The sequence below is a fragment of the Ostrea edulis genome, chromosome 3 (assembly GCF_947568905.1).
Source record: "Ostrea edulis chromosome 3, xbOstEdul1.1, whole genome shotgun sequence".
Classification (NCBI taxonomy): domain Eukaryota; kingdom Metazoa; phylum Mollusca; class Bivalvia; order Ostreida; family Ostreidae; genus Ostrea; species Ostrea edulis.
Genome location: NC_079166.1, coordinates 52,661,409 through 52,686,546, shown reverse-complemented (window position 1 = coordinate 52,686,546; position 25,138 = coordinate 52,661,409). Strand labels below are relative to the sequence as shown.

The 25,138-nt window shown below is 34.9% G+C and overlaps 1 protein-coding gene and 1 long non-coding RNA gene across 2 annotated transcripts in view; one reads left to right on the top strand and one right to left on the bottom strand.

The window, feature by feature from the left end:
• The window catches only part of LOC125675355 (uncharacterized), a 35,042-nt gene extending 10,403 nt beyond the window's left edge, over nucleotides 1–24,639 (bottom strand). The window contains exons 1-5 of the mRNA XM_048912967.2: nucleotides 24,527–24,639; nucleotides 21,072–21,455; nucleotides 4,371–4,706; nucleotides 4,143–4,244; nucleotides 2,782–2,873 (exon numbers count right to left, since the gene is read on the bottom strand). Coding sequence (XP_048768924.2) covers nucleotides 2,782–2,873; nucleotides 4,143–4,244; nucleotides 4,371–4,706; nucleotides 21,072–21,455; nucleotides 24,527–24,569 — 957 coding nt within the window. The 5' untranslated portion in view covers nucleotides 24,570–24,639. The remainder of the gene's footprint in view (nucleotides 1–2,781; nucleotides 2,874–4,142; nucleotides 4,245–4,370; nucleotides 4,707–21,071; nucleotides 21,456–24,526) is intronic.
• Nucleotides 16,264–19,409, top strand: LOC130052618 (uncharacterized). The gene is made up of 2 exons (XR_008800975.1): nucleotides 16,264–16,712; nucleotides 18,320–19,409. It is a non-coding gene; the product is annotated as an uncharacterized LOC130052618 (long non-coding RNA).
• Nucleotides 24,640–25,138: the final 499 nt, after the last annotated feature.

The window sequence follows — 25,138 nt, the reverse complement described above, 5'->3', positions numbered from 1 at the left end:
TTCAAAGATTTATGCCAAATATTGAAAACCTGAACTTGCAACATGTGCAAGACTTGGAATATAGATGAAACAGGGAAACAATCGGGGCCTGAAGAGTTGTAAGTAGAACAGCAACGACCGTTATGATATAACAATGATGGTATGTGTTAACGCTGCTGGGCATAAAATGCCCTCTATGCTGATTGTCAAAGGGAAGACTAGAAAGTCTCTTTATGGTTACAATACGCCCCATACCCTTGCGAACACGGCATGGACGTATAACATAATCATCGCGCATGGATGGACGAAGAGCTGGGTGAACATTGGTTTCTCCCAAAATACGGCAGCAAACGCCCACAGCTATATACCCTTGATGGTCACAGGTTACACAAATCGATTGGGCTAATCTAAATGACCAAAGAAAAAAATCCACATCCTTGCACCTCCCCCCTCACACAACACACTTTCTGCAACCTTTAGAGAGATCTGTATTTAGGCTATTTAACAAAGCTTTTAAAAATACTTGTTCGAGGTTCTTGTCACTAAATGCCGCTTAATGACTTAAACAAGTAGACATTTCCACCACTTTTGTAAAAACAAAAAAACAAAAAAAGAAGAAGAAGCATGGAATGATGGAATGACGAAGGGAAAATTATTAGCGATTTCCAAGCCTGTGACATTTGCCGTTAAATCCTAATACTATTCCAACATCAGCCTACCTACCAGGTCTGGCTTTTAATATGCCAGAAATCTGAAACAGCTAAGCTTTCTCTGCAAACATAGCCTCTCCCGTCTCAAACCAGATCGTTACAGTTGCTGAAGTTTACACCCCATTACAAGCAGATAATTCTGGTGACAACATTTACACCCTCTGATGAATAGGAAATTCAGGTGGCTGTGGCAAGCATATCAGCATGAGGTTCTGTGACGGATACTTCCCTAAGTAATGAACTTTCTGTTGACGAGACTACAACAGTGCCGGACAGTGTTACATCGACTGATTACGACAACATAGACGATCCCGAATTACTTCTTCATCTCAACTATTGGACACGGGGATATTATTGCGACAGGAAACAATGACAGGGTGGTGGAGATCGGTTATTTCTGGAACACTATTACCCATAATACAACAGTTACATGTATGGGAGTTCAAGCAAAGTAAGAGTAGTGCTGCAACTTTACATTGACTTCTCACCAGTCACGAGAACAGGGCCAAGGTGGAACAAAATAAAATGTTGCAGCAAACAGAAGAAAGATATAGAGAAATAAAAAGGCTGTATAAATGATTTGGGAGTTTTCAGCCTGAAGTCTATCATGATTAGATCACACACTTTAAAAATCAATTAAAATTATCTTTAAATCTGAAGCTGTTTGCATTGTTCTTTCAAAAATATTTGTTTCATTAGATCAAAATGGATTTTAAAAAGTACATATCATAACTTTATGAGATACGCTAATGGCCCCAAAAGTTAATTTACGGTGTTGTCCGAAATTAGAAACTCATTGTCCGAAATAGCAAGTTATGCGTCTGGATTAAATTGACCCCACCATGTATGCCTTACTACTTATCTTTTTATATCTGGAGTCTCTCTGCTTTCTATTATGGTTTTAGATCGCAGGATAATTTCACAAGTGCATCGCACAAGGAATGGTAACGGCTTACGAAGTAATTTTGCGAGTCCCATTACCAAATCGTCCGAAATTACCGGGGTTTACTATTTCATTTAACCCTGCTGACCTGTAAATCGTGGGGTTTACTATTTCATTTAACCCTGCTGACCTGTAAATCGTGGGGTTTACTATTTCATTTAACCCTGCTGACCTGTAAATCGTGGGGTTTACTATTTCATTTAACTCTGCTGACCTGTAAATCGTGGGGTTTACTATTTCATTTATAACTCTGTTGACCTGTAAATCGTGGGGTTTACTATTTCCTTTAACTCTGCTGACCTGTAAATCGTGGGGTTTACTATTTCATTTATAACTCTGTTGACCTGTAAATCGTGGGGTTTACTATTTCCTTTAACTCTGCTGACCTGTAAATCGTTGGGTTTACTATTTCATTTAACTCTGCTGACCTGTAAATCGTGGGGTTTGCTATTTCATTTAGATGCTATTTCATATAACCCTGCTGACCTGTAAATCGTTGGGTTTACTATTTCATTTAACCCTGCTGACCTGTAGACCGTGAGTTCGAGTCAAGCAGGCGTTTTATACCCCCTAGATCACTTTCTACTAAAACTGCATTTTTGAACTTTTAATAAGGAAATTAAGATTTGAAAGTTTTCAATTTCAAAATATCATTGTACATATCTTTCACTTTTCATCAGATTTCTCTGCCGTGTTACGCCTCCTTGATAAACAAAACCGTGTTTTTGCATATGTTGATTTTCTATAAAGCTTACATCTAAACAAGAAAAAAGTAGTGCGGTGTATCCTCACACCAGGACAGATTATATCCATTTTTTAATGTGATCAACTGTATTACAATTAAACTATTAGAGCATACGCCTAGTTATATAATGCTGTATTTTGCATCCAATACGTAGTTTGTCTTGATTGTGTTAATTCAATTAAAAGTTACAATTGAATATCTATGATACCCTGGAATACATTTGAATATCTATGATACCCTGGAATACAATTGAATATCTATGATACCCTGGAGTAATTTTACTCTGCCTTGTATTTCACGTAGAATGTTGTCTTTCATAATCAAAGCGAACTCTATGGATTACCTCTTTCTCTGGTTTGATGTTAAATTAAATGCTTTCTTACTTTAGTTACATGTATTAGTACCTTTTGTTTATTCTTGAACTTCTTAAAGAAGAACACAACGATAAGACTGCCTGGAATCAATACAGCGATCGATGCAATCCACCACAGAGCGACTGAAATACATAAATAGAGGATTTCAATGACAAGGTTAGGAAATATAAAAAGTTGATTAGGATAATTTTTATTCAAGACTGTCAAAATACAAGCGTGCAGTGTTTTCTCGCTATATTACTGTCAGATTAATATACCCCAAATAATACTGCAAGACATTTGGCAATGCTAGCTTTAATGGTCTCTTTTAAAAATGTTAACTACGGTACATGTATCTCTTACGGAGACTTTTACCATACATATGTGAAGTTAAGCAATTATGATGTACAATTTTTTAGGTCACATGAATCACTGAGTCGACCTGCTGCCTGTTCGTGCACGTTTGTCGTGCTTCATACATGAATGTCATTAAAGCGTCGATACAAATATTGTATTATTATGTAGGTTTACTTTTAACACCGCCCCTATGGTACTATCATGGAGGTTTTAACACAACCCCTATGGTATTATTATGTAGGTTTTGACACCGCCCCTATGGTATCATTGTGGAGATTTTGACACCGTCCCTATGGTATTCTTATGGAGGGTTTGAGACCGCCCCAATGGTATTATTATGGAAGTTTTAACACAACGTCTATGGTATTTTTATGTAGGTTTTGACACCGCCCCTATGGTATCATTGTGGAGGTTTTGACACCGCCCCTTTGGTATTCTTATGGAGGTTTTGAGACCGCCCCTATGATATTATTATGTAGGTTTTGACACCGCCCCTATGGTATCATCGTGGATATTTTGACACCGCCCCTATGGTATTCTTATGGAGGTTTTAACACCGCCCCTATGGTATTATTGTGGAGGTTTTGACATTGTTCCTATGGTTCAAAAGAACAATGTCCACGAAATTCCCACTTTCTCAGAGGATGTAAAAATGTCTAAAATCTTGCGTCGAATCAGGGCACGACGGAAACTGATGGCGAAAAGCGGACGCTGACGGACCAATGAAGCGGACGCTGACGGACCAATAAAGCGGACGCCAACGGACCAATAAAGCGAACTCTGACGGACCAATAAATGCAATGAACAATTTTTTTTCTTAAAAAAAATCAAAGAATCTTGAAATGATTAACCCTGACGTTTTGAGATTTTTACGTTATCTCCCGCAACTCTTCCCGACTGGAAGATACTGTATGAAAAATGTGATCGTTGGAAATATTTTCAGCCCTTCATTTTATAAATTCTCGGCATCCTCTCTGTGGGTCTGTTTCTGTCGCAACACTTGACAAAGGATACAGTTCCCATGATTATATAACTGATTGCACCTCATCACCAACCTTTCTTTTCTTTATTGGAAGCACTACAACTTGTCCGATTACTCTGATAACAACTCGAATTGACTGATATTCCACAATTGATAGAAATTCTTTCCTTTTCTGCTGTCAAAAAAAAAGAAGAGAAGACAATGATTAGAAGGTAAATATGATAATTATGTAAATCATAACTTACATGTAATATAGTTACACTTACATTTTGTAACAAAGAAATAAAGAGTGTCTACATACACAAAAATCCGATCCATAACTTTCCACATCCCGTAAAATGGACGTAAAAATTGCCTGTCAAGTTCGCAACCTCTTCAATTCTGTGACTGTTATTATACGACGTGTGGAATATGTGCGTGTATAAAACATCACAAGTAATATTGTTTATCACTGAAAGATTGTCGATATCTTTGGAATCAAGAACAATCATTTTGATACTGGGAGCTGACGACGATACTTCACACCAAACCTCCTCCTGTCTTCCCGTTGGTTGAGGATAATCCATTGTTTGAAGATAAACGATCTCATACTTACTTGTGGAGTTTTTTCCTGGACATGGACTGTTTATCTTGTCAGCTACATGTAGGATACAGAATATTTGGTGAATGATCAGAAGTAAATTTTTATATGCATCTCAAAAATAATATTTTAATTCCACATATAACTGGAAGTTTTTTTGTATTATAATTTTCTTTTTTTGGTACATTATTGCAGCTAACACAGCTGCAATAATGTAGCCCTCTCCATTTTTTTGGGAGGGAGAAGGCTACAACTCCTTAGGATCTCCGTAATGGTGCAAATGCGGGAGTGATTCGCTCCCGCAATATTTCCGATTATTCTAAACATTTGCTGACTTTCTTTACGTAAATAAAATGATATCTTATGTTGCTTAGTCAATATATAAATGTACAACCTACAACATACGATTTGTGAGGCTCTATTCTACCGTTTTGAACAATTTCGATGTGTTCCTATTTCTCGATTCATATTTGTGCGCCAGTTTGATATACTGAAGTTTCAACTTACGATTGTCAAATTATTTGCATATGCCATATAAGGTAGTGTTTACATCAATGGACGAGTACGGAGGAGAAAGCTATTTCGTCGTTATTGAAAGGGTTTAGATCTAATAAACGTTAAAAAACGAACAGCAGAGTGTCAATTCTTTCTGTAACCATATGATTTTCCTTTCTTTGTCGGAATGGCTTGAGTAACTACATTTTCGAGCTGATTGTCAATGTTCAGGTTTTTCAGTAGATCCACCTACGAGATCTTGTGATAACGAGCATGGTGTAGCAGACGAAGAATTGTTCATGCTATCCATGTTATTTAATGAAAAACACCTTTATTAGACATACCCAAGTACAAAATTGGTACTCCGTTTGGTGTAAACAACATTTGGGACTATTACACGGAGCTTATTATCGGTTTTTCACAAAATTATTTTGTAACATTACGGAGATCCATGTAATTGTAACCCTATCTCGAAAACGTCAGAATAAAAAAAAATAGGATAGGGCTACATTATTGCAGCTAGGCAAGTGTTTGCCCTATCTGGACACCATACTATCTAATGATGATTAAATATTAAACATTAGGCTATTTTTTGATCTGATGCACTCAATGGCAACGGAAACAGCTATTTACGAAAATATCAGTTTGTGTAGATGTGTGCCTATATATTCCTATGAAAACCGTCTATTTTCAGCTGATGAATAATTGGTTTAGTTTGATCAAGCCTATCTGTGACGTACCCGTATAGCGGGTTTATTCTGCAGGTCTAAAATTTGGCGATTTGCTGGCTGAAATGTATGTTAATAACTTTAGCAGAATAAATTTTGGCGGACATGGAAGATTTGTCTTTCTTTCAAATACTGAAGTCGCAATTAGATGCATATTTGGCGATTAAAATTTTGGCGGAAAGCCATCTAAGCGCTAAAATAAGCCAACATTATAACCCTGCGGAAAAAAACCCCGCTATACGGTATTAGTTTAGTTTGATCAAGCCGATCATGTGATGTATTGGTTTAGTTTGATCAAGCCGATCACGTGATGTATTAGTTTAGTTTGTTAGATTGTCTCTGTTATTTTCTGTTGTTTGTTCTATTTTCCATTGAGGTGTATTTGGAGAATCTATTTTAAAGGTCTATTCAGTCTAGTCAATCTAGCTCATATATGAGCAAAACCTCAAACTAATTGCAACAGAAATGAAATTTTGATTATTCATACAAGAAAACACATGCAAACAACATATTAAAAATCGGCTTTTGTATTTCAATGGGAAAATTGGAATTTTGGGGTAAAATGATATGTTTTTTCATGAAAATCGCTAAAAACTGGAAATTGAAGAAAAGGTCCATTTCATGTAACATACAGTAAAAATAAGTTTCATATTTCAAATTTCAACCTGGAAATGTTTGATTAAATTTTTTTTTTTACAGCAGAATAAATTCTTTCCTCGACTGTAATTTTTGGGTAACATCTTGCTTTTTTTAATATAATTGTTAAAGATTGAAATTTTAAGAAAACCCACATTTTTTCATACATTTGAGGCTACCAATAAAAAATTGAGGTTAGGATTTATTTTAATGTTCAACAAGTAAGATATATATATTATTGGCAATATATATGAAAAATACCATTTTAGGTAGGAAAACCTACCTTTTTAAAAATAGTGAAAAACTGGAAATGATAGGAAATGACTGTTTTATAGAAGATATGACATTGATCTTATAAATTTAAGAATAAAACGTCCAAATGCACAACTAAACTTTTCTGCACCAAAATTAATTTTCCCTTTCCGAATTTTGGGCTGAAATCTTCATTTCCCAAGAAAAATCGTTAAAAACTGGATTTTGGAAGAAAATACGTTTTCCTGACCATTAGGCATATATAAGTTACCACATGAAGATTTATACATTAAAATAAACTGTTAACACAAAACAAGTACCACTTCAAAAATGGTCTGTTAAAGATGACCTACATTTTTGCAGTTGCTCCCCTTACATCGGAAGTTGGAGGCGCGTTTACCATTCCGGTCCTATGTTTCACATAAATACATGTAGTATTTTAAAACAAACAGTGTATAGTAAAGCTTACGTTACCAAATTCTCTATTAAGCTGAGTTTAACAGTTTGTACTACATCTATGACGAAACAAGGTTCAGTTTCTTCGATTTTATAAAGAAATCTTTAATACGTGCACTTCGTCAAATTCTAGAGTTTAGGAAAGAGGGGGGTGGGGGTGGGGTGTTATAGCCGTATTTGACGTTTAGTTCTTTCCAAATTATTGTGCAATTAATACCGAGAATTTCAGAAGTAATCTGTTTTAAAAACAATGGACACATAGAATTAAAACAAAATGAATCAAGCACGCAGCATCGTAAAAAAAGAAGAAGATAATTTCACAATATTGCCTGAAAATTGACAAGTAAATTTTAATCCAAAGTTATAAATTATAAAAATCCTTGATGGTGGTGGTGGTGGTGGTGGTGGGGGGGGGGGGGGGGGGGGGGCTAATGTTGTTCTATCAGTTCAATTTTACAATTCCACTGTGTACAGTTCACGACAATGCTATTTTAAAAAAAAAAAAGAGGAGGGAGAGCAACCAATCTGTCTAAAAATCGACCTCTGTACGTAAAAATTTATCAACTTAGCATGTAATGATAAAAGGGGGTAGAGCCATTGTTGCTACGTGCCTGATAATTATATAAGTGATCAATTGAGTAATTGCAGTACAGTTCAGTCCATGTTTTTACAAGTACAACGGCTAGTGTCACAATTTACCTTGCATATACAGCGAATAACGTTCAAAAGTTTATCTGGCGCGACTCGTAATTTAGTTTTAACAGATACAAGAATTGCTGAAAGCAGTGATAAGCCCCAGTTCGAAGGATCCAAATTAATCTCTTCTTTAGTCCACTCTATGACTTAAAAAATTCTTGCAGTGCTCCTCTTCTGCAGCTGTAGTTAGTAGTTAGTGGCAATGACTGAACTTATAAAAATGATATTGTGTTAGACAATACTTCACAATGCAAATCTCCTCCATCGTACAAAGTCGATATGACATCGACACCAGAAGATATCTTTTTCTCTATGGAATCCTCATTTAGGAAGGTGAAGATAACGAACAGTGATCCATCTCGTAACTCCTATAAGCAATACAAAATAGAGAGGTGGGCAAACACGGACCCCTGGATATACCAGAAGTGGGATCAGGTGCCTATGGGGATTAAGCACAACCCCCTCTGTTGACCGGTTACACCCGCCGTAAGCTCTATATCCTAATCAGGCAAACGGGGTTACCTTATTCAATATCATTGTGCCAAAAACGGCCTAACAATCGATATGAAACAAGTCAGACAGATTTGACCCAATGATAGGTTGTATTGGCAAAGTAGATTGTTATAACGACCATAGAATTTGCGAAATGCTGAATTTAAACGAGACAGTTAAAACCCCTGCACCATCAACTTGTTTGTCAGTAGCCTGCCTCCATTTAAAAACTAATGATATACAGAATTTGTTCGCGATTTGTCTACATTTTGATATTTCATTGCTTTCTTCCCGTTCCAATGCCGAACATTCTTGACGTTGTGTCGCATCCTGTGAATGCATGTAGAAATGGCAAGGATTGACAAACTTTCGTTTCCTAAAAAGACGTCTGGTCTTAACGATATTTTTCACTTAGGGGCAAGATCAAAAGTTCAATGTCTCACAATAAACTAAGTTCACATAGTTTTCACAAAGACCCCCCCCCCCTTTAAAACTTAATATGACAAATGTTGAAACTAATCGAATAACAAGAAAAGAAACGTGCGCTTATAAATAACACTCTGTATACCTTTTCTACCGTTTATTCACAAACGAAAGTGTACATTAAAAATCTATTAAATGTTCATTAATATGTTTTAAATATTATGTGGTATTCAACAGTCGCTTGTCTTTTTCCTTTTTCCACTAAAATGTAATCGATGTTGGATGACAGAAACTTACGGGAGTTTTTATCCCCCCCCCCCCTAACTAATTGAATTTAAATTTTCATCCGACATTGATCTCGTCCCTTAGGTCAGTTATGTTTATTTCAGAGTTCGTTGCTATTTCTGTGCTTTATATATAGACATTTCAAACACAATGTGCGTTTAGTATGATCCTCTAAAATTTACGATAAATAACTGTATCCCATTTCCATGCTCAATGATCGTGTGCCAGCGTGGCGAGAATTCCATCGTCACCGAAAACAAGTTTTGTCTTGAATAGATGGCCGGGCGGTCTAGCGCGCTGGTCGCATGCTGCTAGGAGATGTGGTTCCGCAGGTCGTGAGCCCAAGACTAATTAGAAAGAGTAACTACTAGATTTTACATCAAATCATGATACTATGTGCAAGTGTTTACTTACATTGATTTTTATTATTCATATTATCAACGTTTTATCATCATTATTATTACCCATGAATGACTCCCCAAACCTGAATTTGAAAAATAAAAGCAAAATTCCTTTCTTACTTAGTTTTATAAACGTTTTTAATACAAAACGCTTGCTCAAATGATAAAGATACAAAATAACTGAAACTTTTAACCCGAATGGCTTTCCATACTTTCTTTTTTAACAAACGTAATTCCCCCTTGTAAATTAACACTAATTCTTTAAGATTTCATTTATAATTGATTATTCATAACTTCTAAAGTAAATATTGTGTTTCATAATTAAAATTAATTCAGTAAAGGGTCAATCAAAATATTTTGAAGCTTTGTTCGCAAAAGTTCCCCGGGAATATGGAAGTCGGAAAAGAATATGAGATGCTGAGCAATATTGTATGTATATAGAAGGTCTTAAAATCACCTTTTTAATACAACTGTTAAGTTGTTTAATCGCGATTTTAATTACATACACTTTAGATCGTCGTGTATAACTTTATTCCGATTTTACGTGTACGGCGTGCCGTAAACACCACAAAATATCGATGGTTTACTAAAACATATAAGTCTTTTGAAATATTTCCCATTGTCCAATTTTGTCCGATTTTTTGTATGTTGTTAACCACGCTTTTGTTTATTAAATTCCATCGAGTTTGTTTCTGTTGCAATTACTTTGAGGTGATTTGCTAGATTGACTAGACTAATTGTGTTTACTATCAATCAACATAGTTTAATATGTTGTACGGTGTGACCGTTGAGACGAGCGAAGTCCATTAACATCTTGCAACATGACTTTTATCCGCCTCTTCATTTAACACAAATTGTGACGTCATATTAGATGCAATGGTTTTTTCTTCTTCTCTCGAACCAAGCAAAAACAAAATGTTTGAAGCTATGAGAAAGCTTGTCTGGAATTTAAAAACGTTTATGGTACTTTCTAAACAATCTAATTATTTTAATTACGGGGTTGTCAATGAAGTATACCGCAGTGACGGCGACATTTTTCCGGAGGCATTATGGGTAGTCCCCATCATTTTTCAGCTGATGAAGAGCAAATCACGTGACTCAATTGCGTAATCATTGGAGCGAGCTCGTCGCGTCGCTTCGCTCGCTAATATGTTGTACGGTGTGACCGTTGAGACGAGCGAAGCCCATTAACATCTTGCAACACAACTTTTATCCGCCTCTTCATTTAACGCGGGAAATATAACGTGGTGGGTGTAAACAGTTACAAATTGTGACGTCATATTAGCTGCAATGTTTTTTCTTCTCTCAAACCAAGCAAAAACAAAACGTTTGAAGCTATGAGAAAGCTTGTCTGGAATTTAAAAACGTTAATTGTACTTTCTAAACAATCTAATTATTTTAATTACGGGATTGTCAATGAAGTATACCGCAGTGACGGCGACATTTTTCCGGAGGCATTATGGGTAGTCCCCATCATTTTTCAGCTGATGAAGAGCAAACCACGTGACTCAATTGCGTAATCATTGGAGCGAGTTCGTCGCGTCGCTTCGCGACGCGAGCTTTGCTCGCTAATATGTACACGGTGTGACCGTTGGACCGAGCGAAGCATGTAATGGTCATTGGAGTGTCCCAAGTGGTAATCATAATTCCGTTAAGTACGGTAGATTATGATTCATTTAAAAATATATATTTTGAATGAAATTTTCCTTGCGCTAAACACCCAGTAACATCTCAATATTGGGGACAACAGTTATACAGGATCCGCCTATTCATTGAACGCGGGAAATAAAACGCAAGGCGACGTAAACTGTGCATTGTGACGTCACATTAAGCCTCGACTTTTTTCTCTTTTTCAAAGCAAACAATTATAAACAACAATAATACATTCCGTATGCAATGAAAAAGGCCGCTAAAACTTAACAAAATTTACCAATAAATTCAAAATCGTAAAAAAGTAACCGTAATTTTATCGTATATTCTTATTCAAAGAAACTCATGAACTCGTTCATCTATTTAGTCGTATTACGGTTTTATATGTATTTATTTCCTAAAACTTGTTACAATGATAATTATACTATTCACTTTGAACAAATTGGGTATTTAAATTACGAATTGCACGTCAGAGTCTTCTATTATTGGCATTCAAAATAAAACACGAATAAATGTTGAAGCAGGTAATGAAAAAATAAATGGCGACGCCCATATGGATCACGAAAATTTCGGTGAACGTATATAGAGATTATCTCTTTTTCTTTTGCTGATTTTGACTTTTTTCTTTTACATACGTGTTACCTTTAGAGCCTTGCTTCGCGGACGGGCCTTCGGCCCGTCCGAGCTTCGCTCGGTATTAATTCGCCATACTAGTAAACATTTTTAGACATAATTTCTGAGAGCTCAGTGTACTGAATGAAAATTGTAATAATATGTTTTACGGCGTGACCGTGTTTGAGGGCGAAGCAAAAAAGTTTTGGCATTAGTATATATATCCAAAGCAGGACAAAGGCAACCCGAAGTTAGCACGCGGACGGAGCTGTATCAAAGCATCCTAATTTTGGACATTTGATCCGCCTATTTATTGAACGCGGGAAATATAACGCAATTGATGTAAACAGTACATTGTGACGTCATATTCAGCGTCGTTATTTAGCAAATTTACAAACATAGCGTTTGAACCACAACAAAAAACATGGCGTTAATCGTGGAATGATTATATATATTAAGAAAATAAGATTTACATGCTTTTATGGATTTTATGTGTAACATCTCAGAACGACGTGAACTAGGGTAGACGAGATTCAAAATGGAGAAATACATGTCCACGCGCTAATATTCGAATCGACGCCATTGGTACCAAACTTTTCAAGTTCCATAGGTATGGTTTAATTTTCATTATTTTCCTATATTTTCCTTTTAAACATGTATATACGTGTTACCTATAGGGAGAGCTCCGCTCTCACGGCCCTTCGGGCCGTGAGAGGGCTTCGCCCTCTATTACTTTATAAATTAAATTTTTGTATTTATTTTAGATATCTAGATTTTTATATTTTTGAAAATCAATTTTTGGTTAGAATCTTTTTATTAATAACTTTACCCTCATATGGAAATGAAACTTTTCAACATGTTAGACTTATGAATTTCACCATCTCCTGTAAATTGATTTTCATGTATTTACATGTAACAGACTGAACAAAAGAAATTGCAAATGGAATACACCCCATCAGTGCAGTATTCTGAAAATGAAATAGTAAGCATAGTTACATGTATTCGGGGCATACAGTTTTTGGCTTGTCTGTCTGTGGCAAGCCATCACTATCACAGCCATTTTGATCGGTGCCACTAACTACCCAAAATAATATCATTATCATAAATCGTCAAACACCTGTGTTAATGTGGTTTAGATAAAAATAGACATGATACGACATTTGTATTTTTATAAAGACTTGTTATTAGCATGATTTATATACTATAATGAATCAATATTGATAAAAAATAGTCTTTGAGTCTCTAAATCGTTATGGGTCGTTTTTCCCTCTTTGGTAATTAGTTTTACCGGTCGAAATGGTGTGATAGTGAAAGTACAGACGGTTTTACAATTTTCAGTCAATTGGAGCTATTACGGACTTCATTTTATGAATTAGGGTAAAAAATTAATTTTAGAAATGATATCTTATGCAGCATATTCTATGTAATAGCTTGTTGCAATGCTCAAACATTTTGTTTAGTCGTATAGTGCCAGGGCCCAGCTAAAAGTCGACCAAAAATAATAGCCATTTTTCCGAATTCATTTCAGTATATCTTGGGAAGTATCCGGAATTTCGGGATGAACTTTGGTAGTAATGTAGATTGATTGTGTTTGAATAAATTACAATACAAAGTAGGATTTTTATCATTTTGTTTATTGTTTTTACATCGGCTAACTTGGGTACCCTATATTTAGAGTTCTATACCTTTACTCTTTAATTGTAAATTCGACCCCAAGCGATGCAATTGCCTGTGGTTTATCATATATATCTGATATTTGGCAGCATAGAAATTCAAACAATCTTGTTCTGTGATATATATGATGTGTACTTACTCTAAGTTATACGTACCTCATGTTCTTAAATAAACTTGCATATACATTTTATAAACATTATCTTAAAAAAGCTAAATGAATGTTATTCTGTCATTGACATGAAATGCAAAATGTTTAACAGTATTGTCCCATATTGAAATATCATAATGTAGACTCTATGGTCATTAAAGCAAATTATAATTCATGTACTTCTGGAGTTCATGAATTACGAAAGAGCTCTGTATTTCCCCCCTATTTTTATATAAATATAGTTGTCTTTGCCATCATCTCAAGTTTCTTTATGGAGTATGGAAAATGATATTGACAGGGAACCCTTATCAGATATAAATGAAGTCCTCAACATAATTGGTGAAGGGAGAATTAGTCCCATTAAATTCTATATCAAGAAGAATGTAGAATATCTGAAGCCTCGAACTGTACGTTCTTTGAAAAGGAAGGCATCAACAGTTCTTAATTGCCTCGCACCTTCTCAGTCAAAGAATGTTTGGCTATTTGTAAATGAGATCATGTTAATTTTAGAGAGAGAATGTGTTCAGTACTTGGTTTTTTTTTTATTTGAAGCACATACAAAAGATGGAATTTAAAAACAATGCTCACTATAGTGGTTGAATCTCATTCATATCTTTTGAAGAAAAATGCAATGTAGCGGTTGAGTTCTTTTTACTTCTGTATTACCGGTGTGCTTTGAAACATATCTGAATAACTTATGACCATGATTACAAGTACAATTAATTATTGACACCTCTTCTGGTGTCCAGGCCATCACCACAAAATTATGAGTTGGTAGTTCAGCTCTACAAGGAATCCCTAATATTTAATTTTCCATAACAACCGTTCTCGACCATAATGTTTATTTTGCATGTCTTTCTATATCATCATAAGGAAAAGTTATGGAAATTTTCGTTAAAATCCAGGATTATCAGTATTACACCTTCTGCATGATTCTTACAGAGACTATACTAGCTAGTACTTAAATCAAGCAGACAGTATGCTACCTTCTGCACGATTCTTACAGAGACTAGTACTTAAATCAAGCAGACAGATGTCCTAAATAAAATTAATCAATAGATACCCTAAAGAAATAGAATTGAAATAGCAAAATTCCCTTACACGCGTACGATTGCTAAATGATTACTAAATGATAATTATTTTTCATGCAAAGGATTAATTCAGGGTAATAAAAGAAAAGGAGAACAATTCTCCGGGAAAAGTCACATTGTTATATCAAGCTTCTTTAGTTATTTTCTGTCGTACATACATTTGAATTTTTCCTATTCTTATTTTGAACCTATGATTTATCATCTGCAATGTCGAAATTAACCTTCAAAGTTGGCCTAAAAGCGTTTAGCAGTTTAAACACCGCTTTTGACATGTAATTTGGCTTTCAAGTCCTTCAAGACAGGCCTACTCCAAAGATTGTTTGAAGGGTGGGTATTTTGATAGGTTACAATCTTATGAACAATTTACAATAGTATTTTTAGGGGCACCCCTACCTTGGGGTCGAAATTCACGGAACACCGACAAAAATTAGGGACACTGTTTTTGAAAACCTCGTTCATACTGGTATCACCTGTGTTTAGAGTAGCTCAGTCAGCTGTCGATTATTTTTAAACTAACCGCAAAAGAAAAAAAACCCGACTTTTTACGAGTGTTTTACGGATTTTTACGAGCAGTTTACACGTTCTTGCGACCAGTTTACAATACTTACGGATTGTTACAAGTTATTTACGGAAAATGAAATCCGTTGACAATCGGGAATTTTTTTTGACATGTCAAAAAATCTGCCCATACTTTCACGGATCCTTACGAGTGTGTGCGAGTTATGACGAGCTATTAACGGATACCGACGAGTAATTTACGAATGCTTGTGATTGACTACGAGTCGGAGATCCGTAAGGACTCGGAAGAAAAATCCGTGAGTGTGAAGGTGGTATTAACGTCGACACATGCTATTCTTGTGGGGAAATAGACCAAAACTTTTATACCATTTATCCTTATGATCGTAATATACACACATTTCTCACTATATACTAGTCGTCATAGGAAATGAAATTCAGAAATTGTACAGTCCTAGGCCTTCTTCAAGCTTATTGTTTCCGGAAACCAGTCTGGGTTTTTTTTAACATGTAACACCTACTGCAGGAAAATACCCCAATTGGAAAGGTCGTATCCGAATTACAGACCCGCGTCTTTGACGTTTAATGCCGACTGTCTGGCGATGAAACAGTTACTACTTGTCAATGTTTTAATAACATACCTATGCAACGTACATGTAGTACTATTATCTACATATATTTCACGCTTCAGTGATATGTTTTATTGCTGCCAGAAATTAATGTCTTGTAAAATAAATGTATATCATCAAGTACATATGTATGGGGTTAGCCCGAAATTAATACCAGGCTTTAAAACTTTTCCTGTACTCAAACTCACCATGTTTGTTTTGAGTACACTCTGAGCAAGCTCCAAAGCATACTCGAAAAATTAAGCATGTACTCCATTTGAGTAGGAGAATGATTTTATAAAAGCTTTATATCCTTCACTTTTGAGTATGAGTACGATTTATAACATCCAGGCCGAATATATACATGAATATGAAATATCATATAGAGCTCAAAATGCGAAGACAATACATACATCATGCTAGTACATCGTTGTAAGAGGTCTATTACAAATTTGGACTAAGACCATGTTTATCAAAATTCGGCCTAACGTCCAAAGTGAATAATTTTTTGTTAAAAATATTCTCTAACATGTTCTTTTCCTATAATGTACTGGTTTTTATATGTAGAGTTCGTGAAAGAACACTATTTTAAGGTTTACATTACTAGTATAAATCCTATAATTTGCTCTACTTTTTAAGATTGCGTCATACAACGTCGCTATATATTATTAGAAGTGGTAACGTATTGTAAAACATAATTATGCAATGAGTGGTTTAATATATAATAAGATATTGAAAAAGAAATTTTCTTTCCCAATACGCAATAAGGTTATTTTACTTATAGCCCGAATGGCACACCATATTTTTCAATCCTTCATTCGGCCATTTTCACACGCCGCGCCGTTAGCCTGTTTGCGCTGTTCGTGGAAGTTGCAGAGGATGTGCTCATCGCATTTCAACGTAAGTTTTAGAAATATGAATATACTTCACCTCTACTCGTTAAACTGTATAACCGAATAGGTGTACCAATTGCTCTTAAAAATAATAAACAAGTCCCATGGAACGAATAGTATGGTGCGCCTGTGGTGTGTTGACATAAACTCATAATATTCACGCATTGGGCTGTTGGAAATCCCACAACAAATCTGTTAACTGTTGTCAACATATATTTATTGTTTATCTATTATAATTATATATTGTTAAGATTTAAAATTGTATGTATATCAGCTGATCAGAAAAATCAGCTGTTTCACGATCATGTCATTTTCAATTCCAAGTGCATGACCTTCTCGGGTCTATTTGAATTTTCTTACATGATGTTTGACTCACTTCACACTTTGAACTTTCCATGTATCATTGTATCGTCTAAAAAGTATTTGTATAGGTTAAAGAGACATATAATTGTATATAGATGTATATTTCCATAATGGTATATGTCTCTGGGGTAACATGTATAGACCTGTGGGGGGTTATAGGTTGAATAATTTTCGAATGATATGGTATTCTAGTATTCTACTATGTTTAAACTTAACTTAGTGATTATTTAGTAATCAAATAAAAGTTATATGATGAATCGATACATTTCATCAATTTACTGTAAACAAAAACTGTTTCTGTGTTTTGGAATCTGTCTGGTATTAGTGCATAATAGATAACTTCATAAGTCAATAAATATTTTCTTGTTGTAGTGATGACATTTGCAAAATCTGTGAGAATAGAAAAAAATGTGTTAGGGTCAACTGAAATTTTTAATTAGGGTAGGTCGGGAAAGTGGAAACCAATTAACATATATATATATTTTTTGGCCTTACGCGGAAACATGGATCAGAAAAGTCGGAATGATTTTTACATTCAATAATTTTTAAATACTTAAAAGCACCATTAAGCCAGGAAAATCATAAGAACAGTTTGGTTTTATAATTTAAATGTGCCTTATTTCAAGATAAATTGTAAACATGTCAAACTTAATTTCAACAATTACACTTACAACTTACATGCCTGCATTGGGATTAGATATAGAATCACTCAGAGAATGTTGAATTTCATGGGTACTACCATGATTTAGGCATATATTTTTTTGTTAGCTTATCTCCTTTATATTATTGAATATTAAATTTTTCCATACATCTACCACAAGAAAGAGTATGAAAGATAAAAATATTTTGTGAATTTGCTGATAATTGTGAAGTAAGATAATATATCAACATTAGCTACAACAAAAATTATTAGATGGGGAATCAAATTCAAATGAAATGTTTGTGTATATAATTATTTATGCAGAAATGTACATGTAGCTAAACTGTCCTCTATTGTTTAGTTGGAGACATGTCAATCTCCCACCGAATACATAAATGTAATTTTTCTGAATTCTATATCAATGAAAATACATGAGGGCATGAAAGTACAACTTTTATATGAATATTATAATACAGGGGTTCGTGTTAGCCCAACTATCTATTTTGTATTGCTTGTAGGAGTTATGAGATTGATCACTGTTTGTTATCTTCACCTTTCATTTATGATATAGTTTTGATAATGATATAATACTGGAGTAATTTGAATTTCAGGATGATATAATATGTACAGCAAAAATTGATGGCAAGGGTGACATGAATCAGATTGACAAGAATCCATATTCCTACTCCTCAATAATGCTATCATCACTGCCATCAGATTCATCAATGATAGTGGCATCAGTGACACATGAGGATAAGTGTTGGACATCACTACAGGAATAGCTTCCTTGTTGTGCCTGCCAATAGCAAGGTACCAGATTATACAGCAGTTATGTGGAAACAGATTCCCACAATAGGGGGACCAGATTGACACCTACATTGTACAGTATCAGGCAGTTATATCAGAACTGGAAAAACTGGATCCAAACAAGACTATATTGCTTGGAAGAAACATGTCGACTCTGAAGTTTAACCCTTATTAACCCATGGCACTTCCAGAGACATCCTGATACCATGGTTCTATGTCATTTGAAATATACCTGTGGAGGTTTTTAAAGTGTTTTTTTTTTGGGGGGGGGGGGGGTGTTATTAATTGGAAGAATTCATATTTGATGATTCAAATGAAAATCTGCATGTTGAATTATGAATGTCATAATGTACTTTTTGAATGAGTTCAAGAATGGTTGTCCTGATGAAAAGTGTAGAGTCAAAAGTTATCAAATTGTCAAAAACACTGGTCAGGTCTGAATTCATCATCTTGGACACCTTGCAGTTGGAATTATGATCTCTATGAAGAAATGCTGAAAATCTTGCAAAAGAGGAAATGACAAGTTGGGGTCCAAGGCACTTGCATATATGCATGAGAAGGTGTTCTATCCAGGCTTGAGGTCAATTACATAGTAATGTAACGCCTTACATTACCTAGAAAATTTCACATTACCATTACTCCTATTTTGAAATATAATGTATTACATTACTTGAGAGTGAATTTACATTACACATTTACATAACATACTGTCAGATATTAAAGAAATGGCAGAAAAATTATTTCTGTATTATGATTTTTAATTATACATTAACATAAGTACACAAAATATTCAGCAATGTTAGGAAACATATCTATTAAGTTATTCATTGCATTTGATTGTCATCAATGTTTCAAATGCTTCAGTCAATTACTAATAAAATGAATTATTCTAAATCTTCAAAATATCATCAAATATTTGAAGTAGTGTAAATGAAATGAAAAATAATGTGCAGTACAGTATGCATTACATTACCATTACTTGTAATGCAAAAATGGTCCATTACACCCCCATTACATAGAAACTGGCTGTCATTTAATTACCATTACCCCAGGCCTGGTTCTGTCGAGAGGTATTGAAATTGTCTGTAGAGAAGTGGCCGAGATTGGTGGTGACAATTTTGTTGGATGTGAATTTACTGATACACATGTCTACACTTGCTACACAATATAGCATGTGGTGGTTTCAACAAGAAAGTTCTTACTCTGCAGGAAATAACGAATAGCTAATGGATTCACATTTTTTCTGACTTCTGTACATTAGATGCATTGGAAAAACTTTCCTTTCCATTATCTTTTGCTGGTTCATACTTTGAAATAAAATCAAGTCCAAAAATAAAGTATTTTTTTTTTTTTTTTTTTTTTCTCAATGAATTTTAAAAAATGTAATTGCATACGCCTATTGATTTTTATTTTTATTCAGGTATAATTTCATCTTCATTGTCTTGGAAGAAATTAATTTTTCAATAACGCCAAGAAAAGTGTAGTTAACAGTATGATTTTAATTTTAAAAAATAATAATATTGACACGGGTAGGAATTGAACCCGGATCTCCCGATTGAAGGACGGGCTCTCTACCACTTAGCCACGACGTCTATCACGTCACTTGCTCAAAAATCCTTCATATATTTACTTGCCCTAGTGAACGTTATACTCTCAATATATCGACAATAGTTTTAGTTATATCAATGCATGTTTTATAAATTCTTTTCATTTTGATCTTAGTAATTCTGCTGGTGTCGTCTAAATAAAAACTTTCTATAGCATTGAAGGTCCGATTTGTCGGACAGCAGATTCGTTTGTTTACGCATCAAAATTCTATAGCTTTTAGAATTCCTGCACAAACTTGTGATAAAAACACCACATAGGGGTGTATTCTGCATGGGAATGATGTAGACTCCACATAAGTATATTGTTTTAATTTTTCAAAGCAACATAATTAATAAAATACCCACAACTCTCACAAAAATAAATAATTCCGGATTGCTATCGATTTAATTCAAAGTTGATATTCATCAACAGCACACCTTTCGATCCAAAAAATCGTTCGTGCAAAATTTATTTGTATTGATAGATTTTGATAGACTACAGTCAGTTTCTGGATCGAAGGTCGTGTTTTATATGAATTATATGACTAAATTTGAAAAAAGTGGAGATTTCTACAGAAAACCAGACCGATACCGGTTTTGTCTTGTATAGAATTCCACAAGCTGACGTTTTGGCGGGGAAATCTTGGCACGTCGCGATGGTATAAAGATTATATTATCAAATGATAACAATTTTATTTCAATTCATTCTGCTTTATTTTTTAACACACCACAGGGCCGATATAGCTAAACATGGTCTTAGTCCAAACATCTATGTCCACATAATAAGGACATTGAAAAAAACCCAGTTACATTTACTCAGCCTTAGGGGAAATCTAGAACGAGTATGGGTGAGCTTTTTGTAGCTGACCCGGACTGAGAGGTTTTATCTTTTGTTATGCTTCCACCTTACGGTAATTGTTCTAATATCATGATAGAAAGAGATCGCTTTGGATGGTAGTAATTAACTTACACTTTATGCAATAATATTGAACTTCCACAAAATCAATGTTTGGCGGATATGGCATACTGTTAAGATTAAGACATTCCTGTGGGGTAGGAATCGTCAGTACGCTGACTGGATGACGGCACGTTAACTCCTGTCCCATGCACTCCTCATACAACTCAGAAGAGTACGCGGAAACACAGTCTCCTGTCTCGATATGACCACAACAGCTTCCATTGCCAGCGCAAGTGCTGTCCTGTGGTCTCGTTACTGATTTGATTGAAGCTATAGCTATGACATCCGGGTTATAAAGTGAATTACTACAGTTCAGATGGACAGTAGGATTCAGCGATGAGCGACACACTGTGCTGTTGTATAGGGTTTCTGGCAATATGACATCACCAGCCAAAACTGAAACAAATCGTCATGAAAATTGGTAATTTTGGGATAAGGAAATATGAACTAACGCGCTTCATGAAGTATGCCGGCGTGAAGCGTCACAGTTCACACCTTCATGTACATTGAAAGATAATATTTATTTCTTATATTTACTTTCTACTTTTATTTCCGTTGGAATTCCCTGTCGTTCAAATAGATATACTATCCTTACTAAGATTCATACGCGCATTCTTCAAGACTGCAACACATTCGTGAGGAAATAGTTATCATTGCAATTTGAAAAATATCAAAGGCGGAAGCATTGGAAAAATAGACATGAAAATGGTCTTCATTTTTGCCATTACTGTCCTTACACCGGAAGTAGGGGGCGTGCTTACCGATGGGAGCTTCATATAAAATATTAGTAACAAATAAGGTATTGTAAAACTTACAGTACCAAAATCTTTATCATGGACTGAGATTTAACAGGTTGCATCATATGTCTTATAATAACAAGGTTTGGTTTCCTCGATTTTACGGAGAACACTTTTTATAATATACATTTCATTAAGTTGAAGGGGAGGGGGTGGGGGCGGAGGAGTATAGACCCTTATCCAGTATTTCATGCTTAATTCTATCCAAGTTATGATACAACTAATACCAAAACTTTCATGAGTAATCTTTAAAAAAATAAAATAAATAACAGACGCCTGGAAACAAAAGCACGATGAAACTGTATGATGATATAAATATAATTGGGTATGTACATTTTTTCAAAAAAGGGGGAGGCAAGTGAAGTGAACTTCACAATTGTCTTAAAATTATTGACAAGCAAAACCAAACAGATATAACAAAACCCAAAAGCTCCAAATCCTAAATCCTGGGGGAGGAAGATATGCGTTGGTACGGGGGAGAGGTTGGGCCTGGAATTCAATTCACTGGTTCCTTAAATTTTAAAATATTTCAAATAGTGTTCAAATAGTTCGCTCCTTAAATTCTATAATTTCACTATAATTTAATACTACTATATAAAAAGGGGGCAACCTATGGATCAAACTTTGCTTGTAATATTTGATTTACATAAACATTCATTTTCAGAAGATTGAATCACTTGAATACGTTAAAAAAGATTTCGACAGAAAAATTACATTGGAGATACATATTGTACATATTTCGATATATAATTACACTTGTAACATGTTCCGTTCATTGACACCTGATATACACTTCAGGACCCCAACGTTTTGTGCACCCCCTGTATTCAGGGGAAAATAACTCGTGCTGTACTGTGAAATGTATCCCATTGTGATATATTTAATAATTCTTTGATCAATTAATGGAACCGGCTCTAATCATCCTATGAAAAAGAAGACGTTTGCTCTGGTAACCCCTTAAATCAGAAAATAATAATTTTAAATTGAGAATATGATTAACTGTTATACACAAGAATATCTCGCCAGAATCCATTTCAAAAGGAAAATAATGAATGTTAAAAACATTTCGTATGTTTATATTTAGCCTAGTTCCATGCAGTACGACCATGGTGATGTCCAGAGTATTCCGTGTAAACCTACTTTACGCTTAGCAGTACTGTAGGTGCATGAATACATAGATTTGACTTTGGACTGATTAAGGTCTTCTGTTTCCAACGAAAGACCTTAGTATTTTTGTTCAGTTTTCTCTTGTGTTTTTCTTCCACCACAATTTTTGTAACAGCTTTTTTTTTTGCGTATGTGTCTACCGATTTTTGTGAAATTTTCAGGATCATAGATATTCACTTGACCTCAATAGGTATTTTTTCCAATTTTTATTACGTCACTTATTACGTAAGACATTGACGTGGTTTTCTTCGATTTTCTGAAAGTCAGTTTGTCCCCAAGTGTTCCGGTGAAGATCCGCAGCAAAAGTAGTAATATTGTCCAATCGTTTTGCTGGTGAAAACGAATCTGATCTGCCGAAACAGACGATCAACATTCATTCAAATATTGTGAGGGTGACAACAAGTAGCTATATTTTAAACGGTAATTCCAAGTTGGACTGCAACGGATGCATAAAATCCAACGTAATGAAGGAAAATCGCATGGAGAAAATGGTGTAGGGTTAACGACGGTGACCTAATTCTCGGAAGTTGGACTTATTTTTCAAAGTTTCTGTGAAGTCAGGTATACGATTTTTGTATTATAAAACAGAACAATATTCTGGCTTTCAACTGAAAAAAACTTTTTATGCATTATCACGATTAATACCAAAGTTTTGAGAGTTTGAAGCGAGCAACCGAGAATTTATGGCTGCTTTGTTAGATCCCTTCTCACTATTACACTATATTTACTAGTTTGCTCAGGTTGTGTCAAAACCCTGTGCCTTTTAGCTGTCGATCTATATTTTGCCCAAAACTGTTTGTACAAAATAGCCTATATTTATATGAGAATTCACAATTTTAGGTGCTACATGTAGGTACAACACACAGTGGATTCCACTTTTAAAACAAATATTTATTTACTAAATAAATTTCCCGTGGGGATCCGGGTTATTATAGGACCTTGCTTGTCATAAGAGGCGATTAAATGGAGCGGTCCTTCGGATGATACCGCAAAAACCGAGGTCTCGTGTCACAGCAGGTGTGGCACGATGAAGATCTCTCCCTGCTCAAAGGCCGTAAGCGCTGAGCGTTTTGGGCAACCCTTCGCCGGCAGTAGTGACGTCTCCATATGAGTGAAATATTCTCGAGAGGGACGTTAAACAATATTCAATCAATCAATCAAGTAAATAAATAAGTGAATTTAGAGTCCCTCCCCAGTATCTATATGATAATCAGCCGTCAGACTTTTATCAATTGTTATGTACATCATTGCTAATCAAATCAATATCACGGGTCTTTCGAATATGACCTTAAAAAGTAAATCCTGTGTCACGGTAGATGTTGCCACGATAAAGAACCCCCACTGTTACTATCACATGTGTCAAGCATTGGTCAAACAATTGTGACACACTGGTGACGTCTTTATATGCATGAAGACATTTCCAAATCGGACGCTAAACAACAAACAAACAATTAGCATAGAAACTACGGAAAGAAATACCTCGTTTCGAATGCGAATACATACCCACTGTACAGACTAATGCCAGCAAATACAATGTACTTCTCATATCTCAGAGGATTTCAGCGTAATGATATCGTCTGTAGGCTAAAATCGCTGAATCGATAATGACATTTTTCATTTATCTTATCTACATAGCTAAAGACACTTGTATTTTATGATATTTAATTCCATTCGCCATATATACCGTGATTCTTCGACTTCCTGTTCGTTATCTATTTCATATACAACGTTTTAAAAATGAAATCAATGTTGGAACACTTCTAATTTACCAAACTATGACGCAAAAGTAAGGGCCACCAAAGACTGTGTAAATAGTATGGATACACGATCGTGTGACCGATCGATAATATTGATAAAACGGTACAAAATTGCAAAACAAGGCCCAAATTTGAATTCCTTGTGTATAAAGTTTAAATAACTGTTTTTAAACACAGTTTTTTAAAAATCAAATTAAAGACAGAATGCAAAAGGACGTACAGTTTATGTTCCAAAATAGATGAAATCCGTTGTTTAGGATATTGTCACGTGTGCGTTAGCTAAGTATCTTACGTAATTTGCCTGAATATTCATGATCTTGGTGTAAGGAAACTGAAACTCATTTGGGATTGAGAAAGG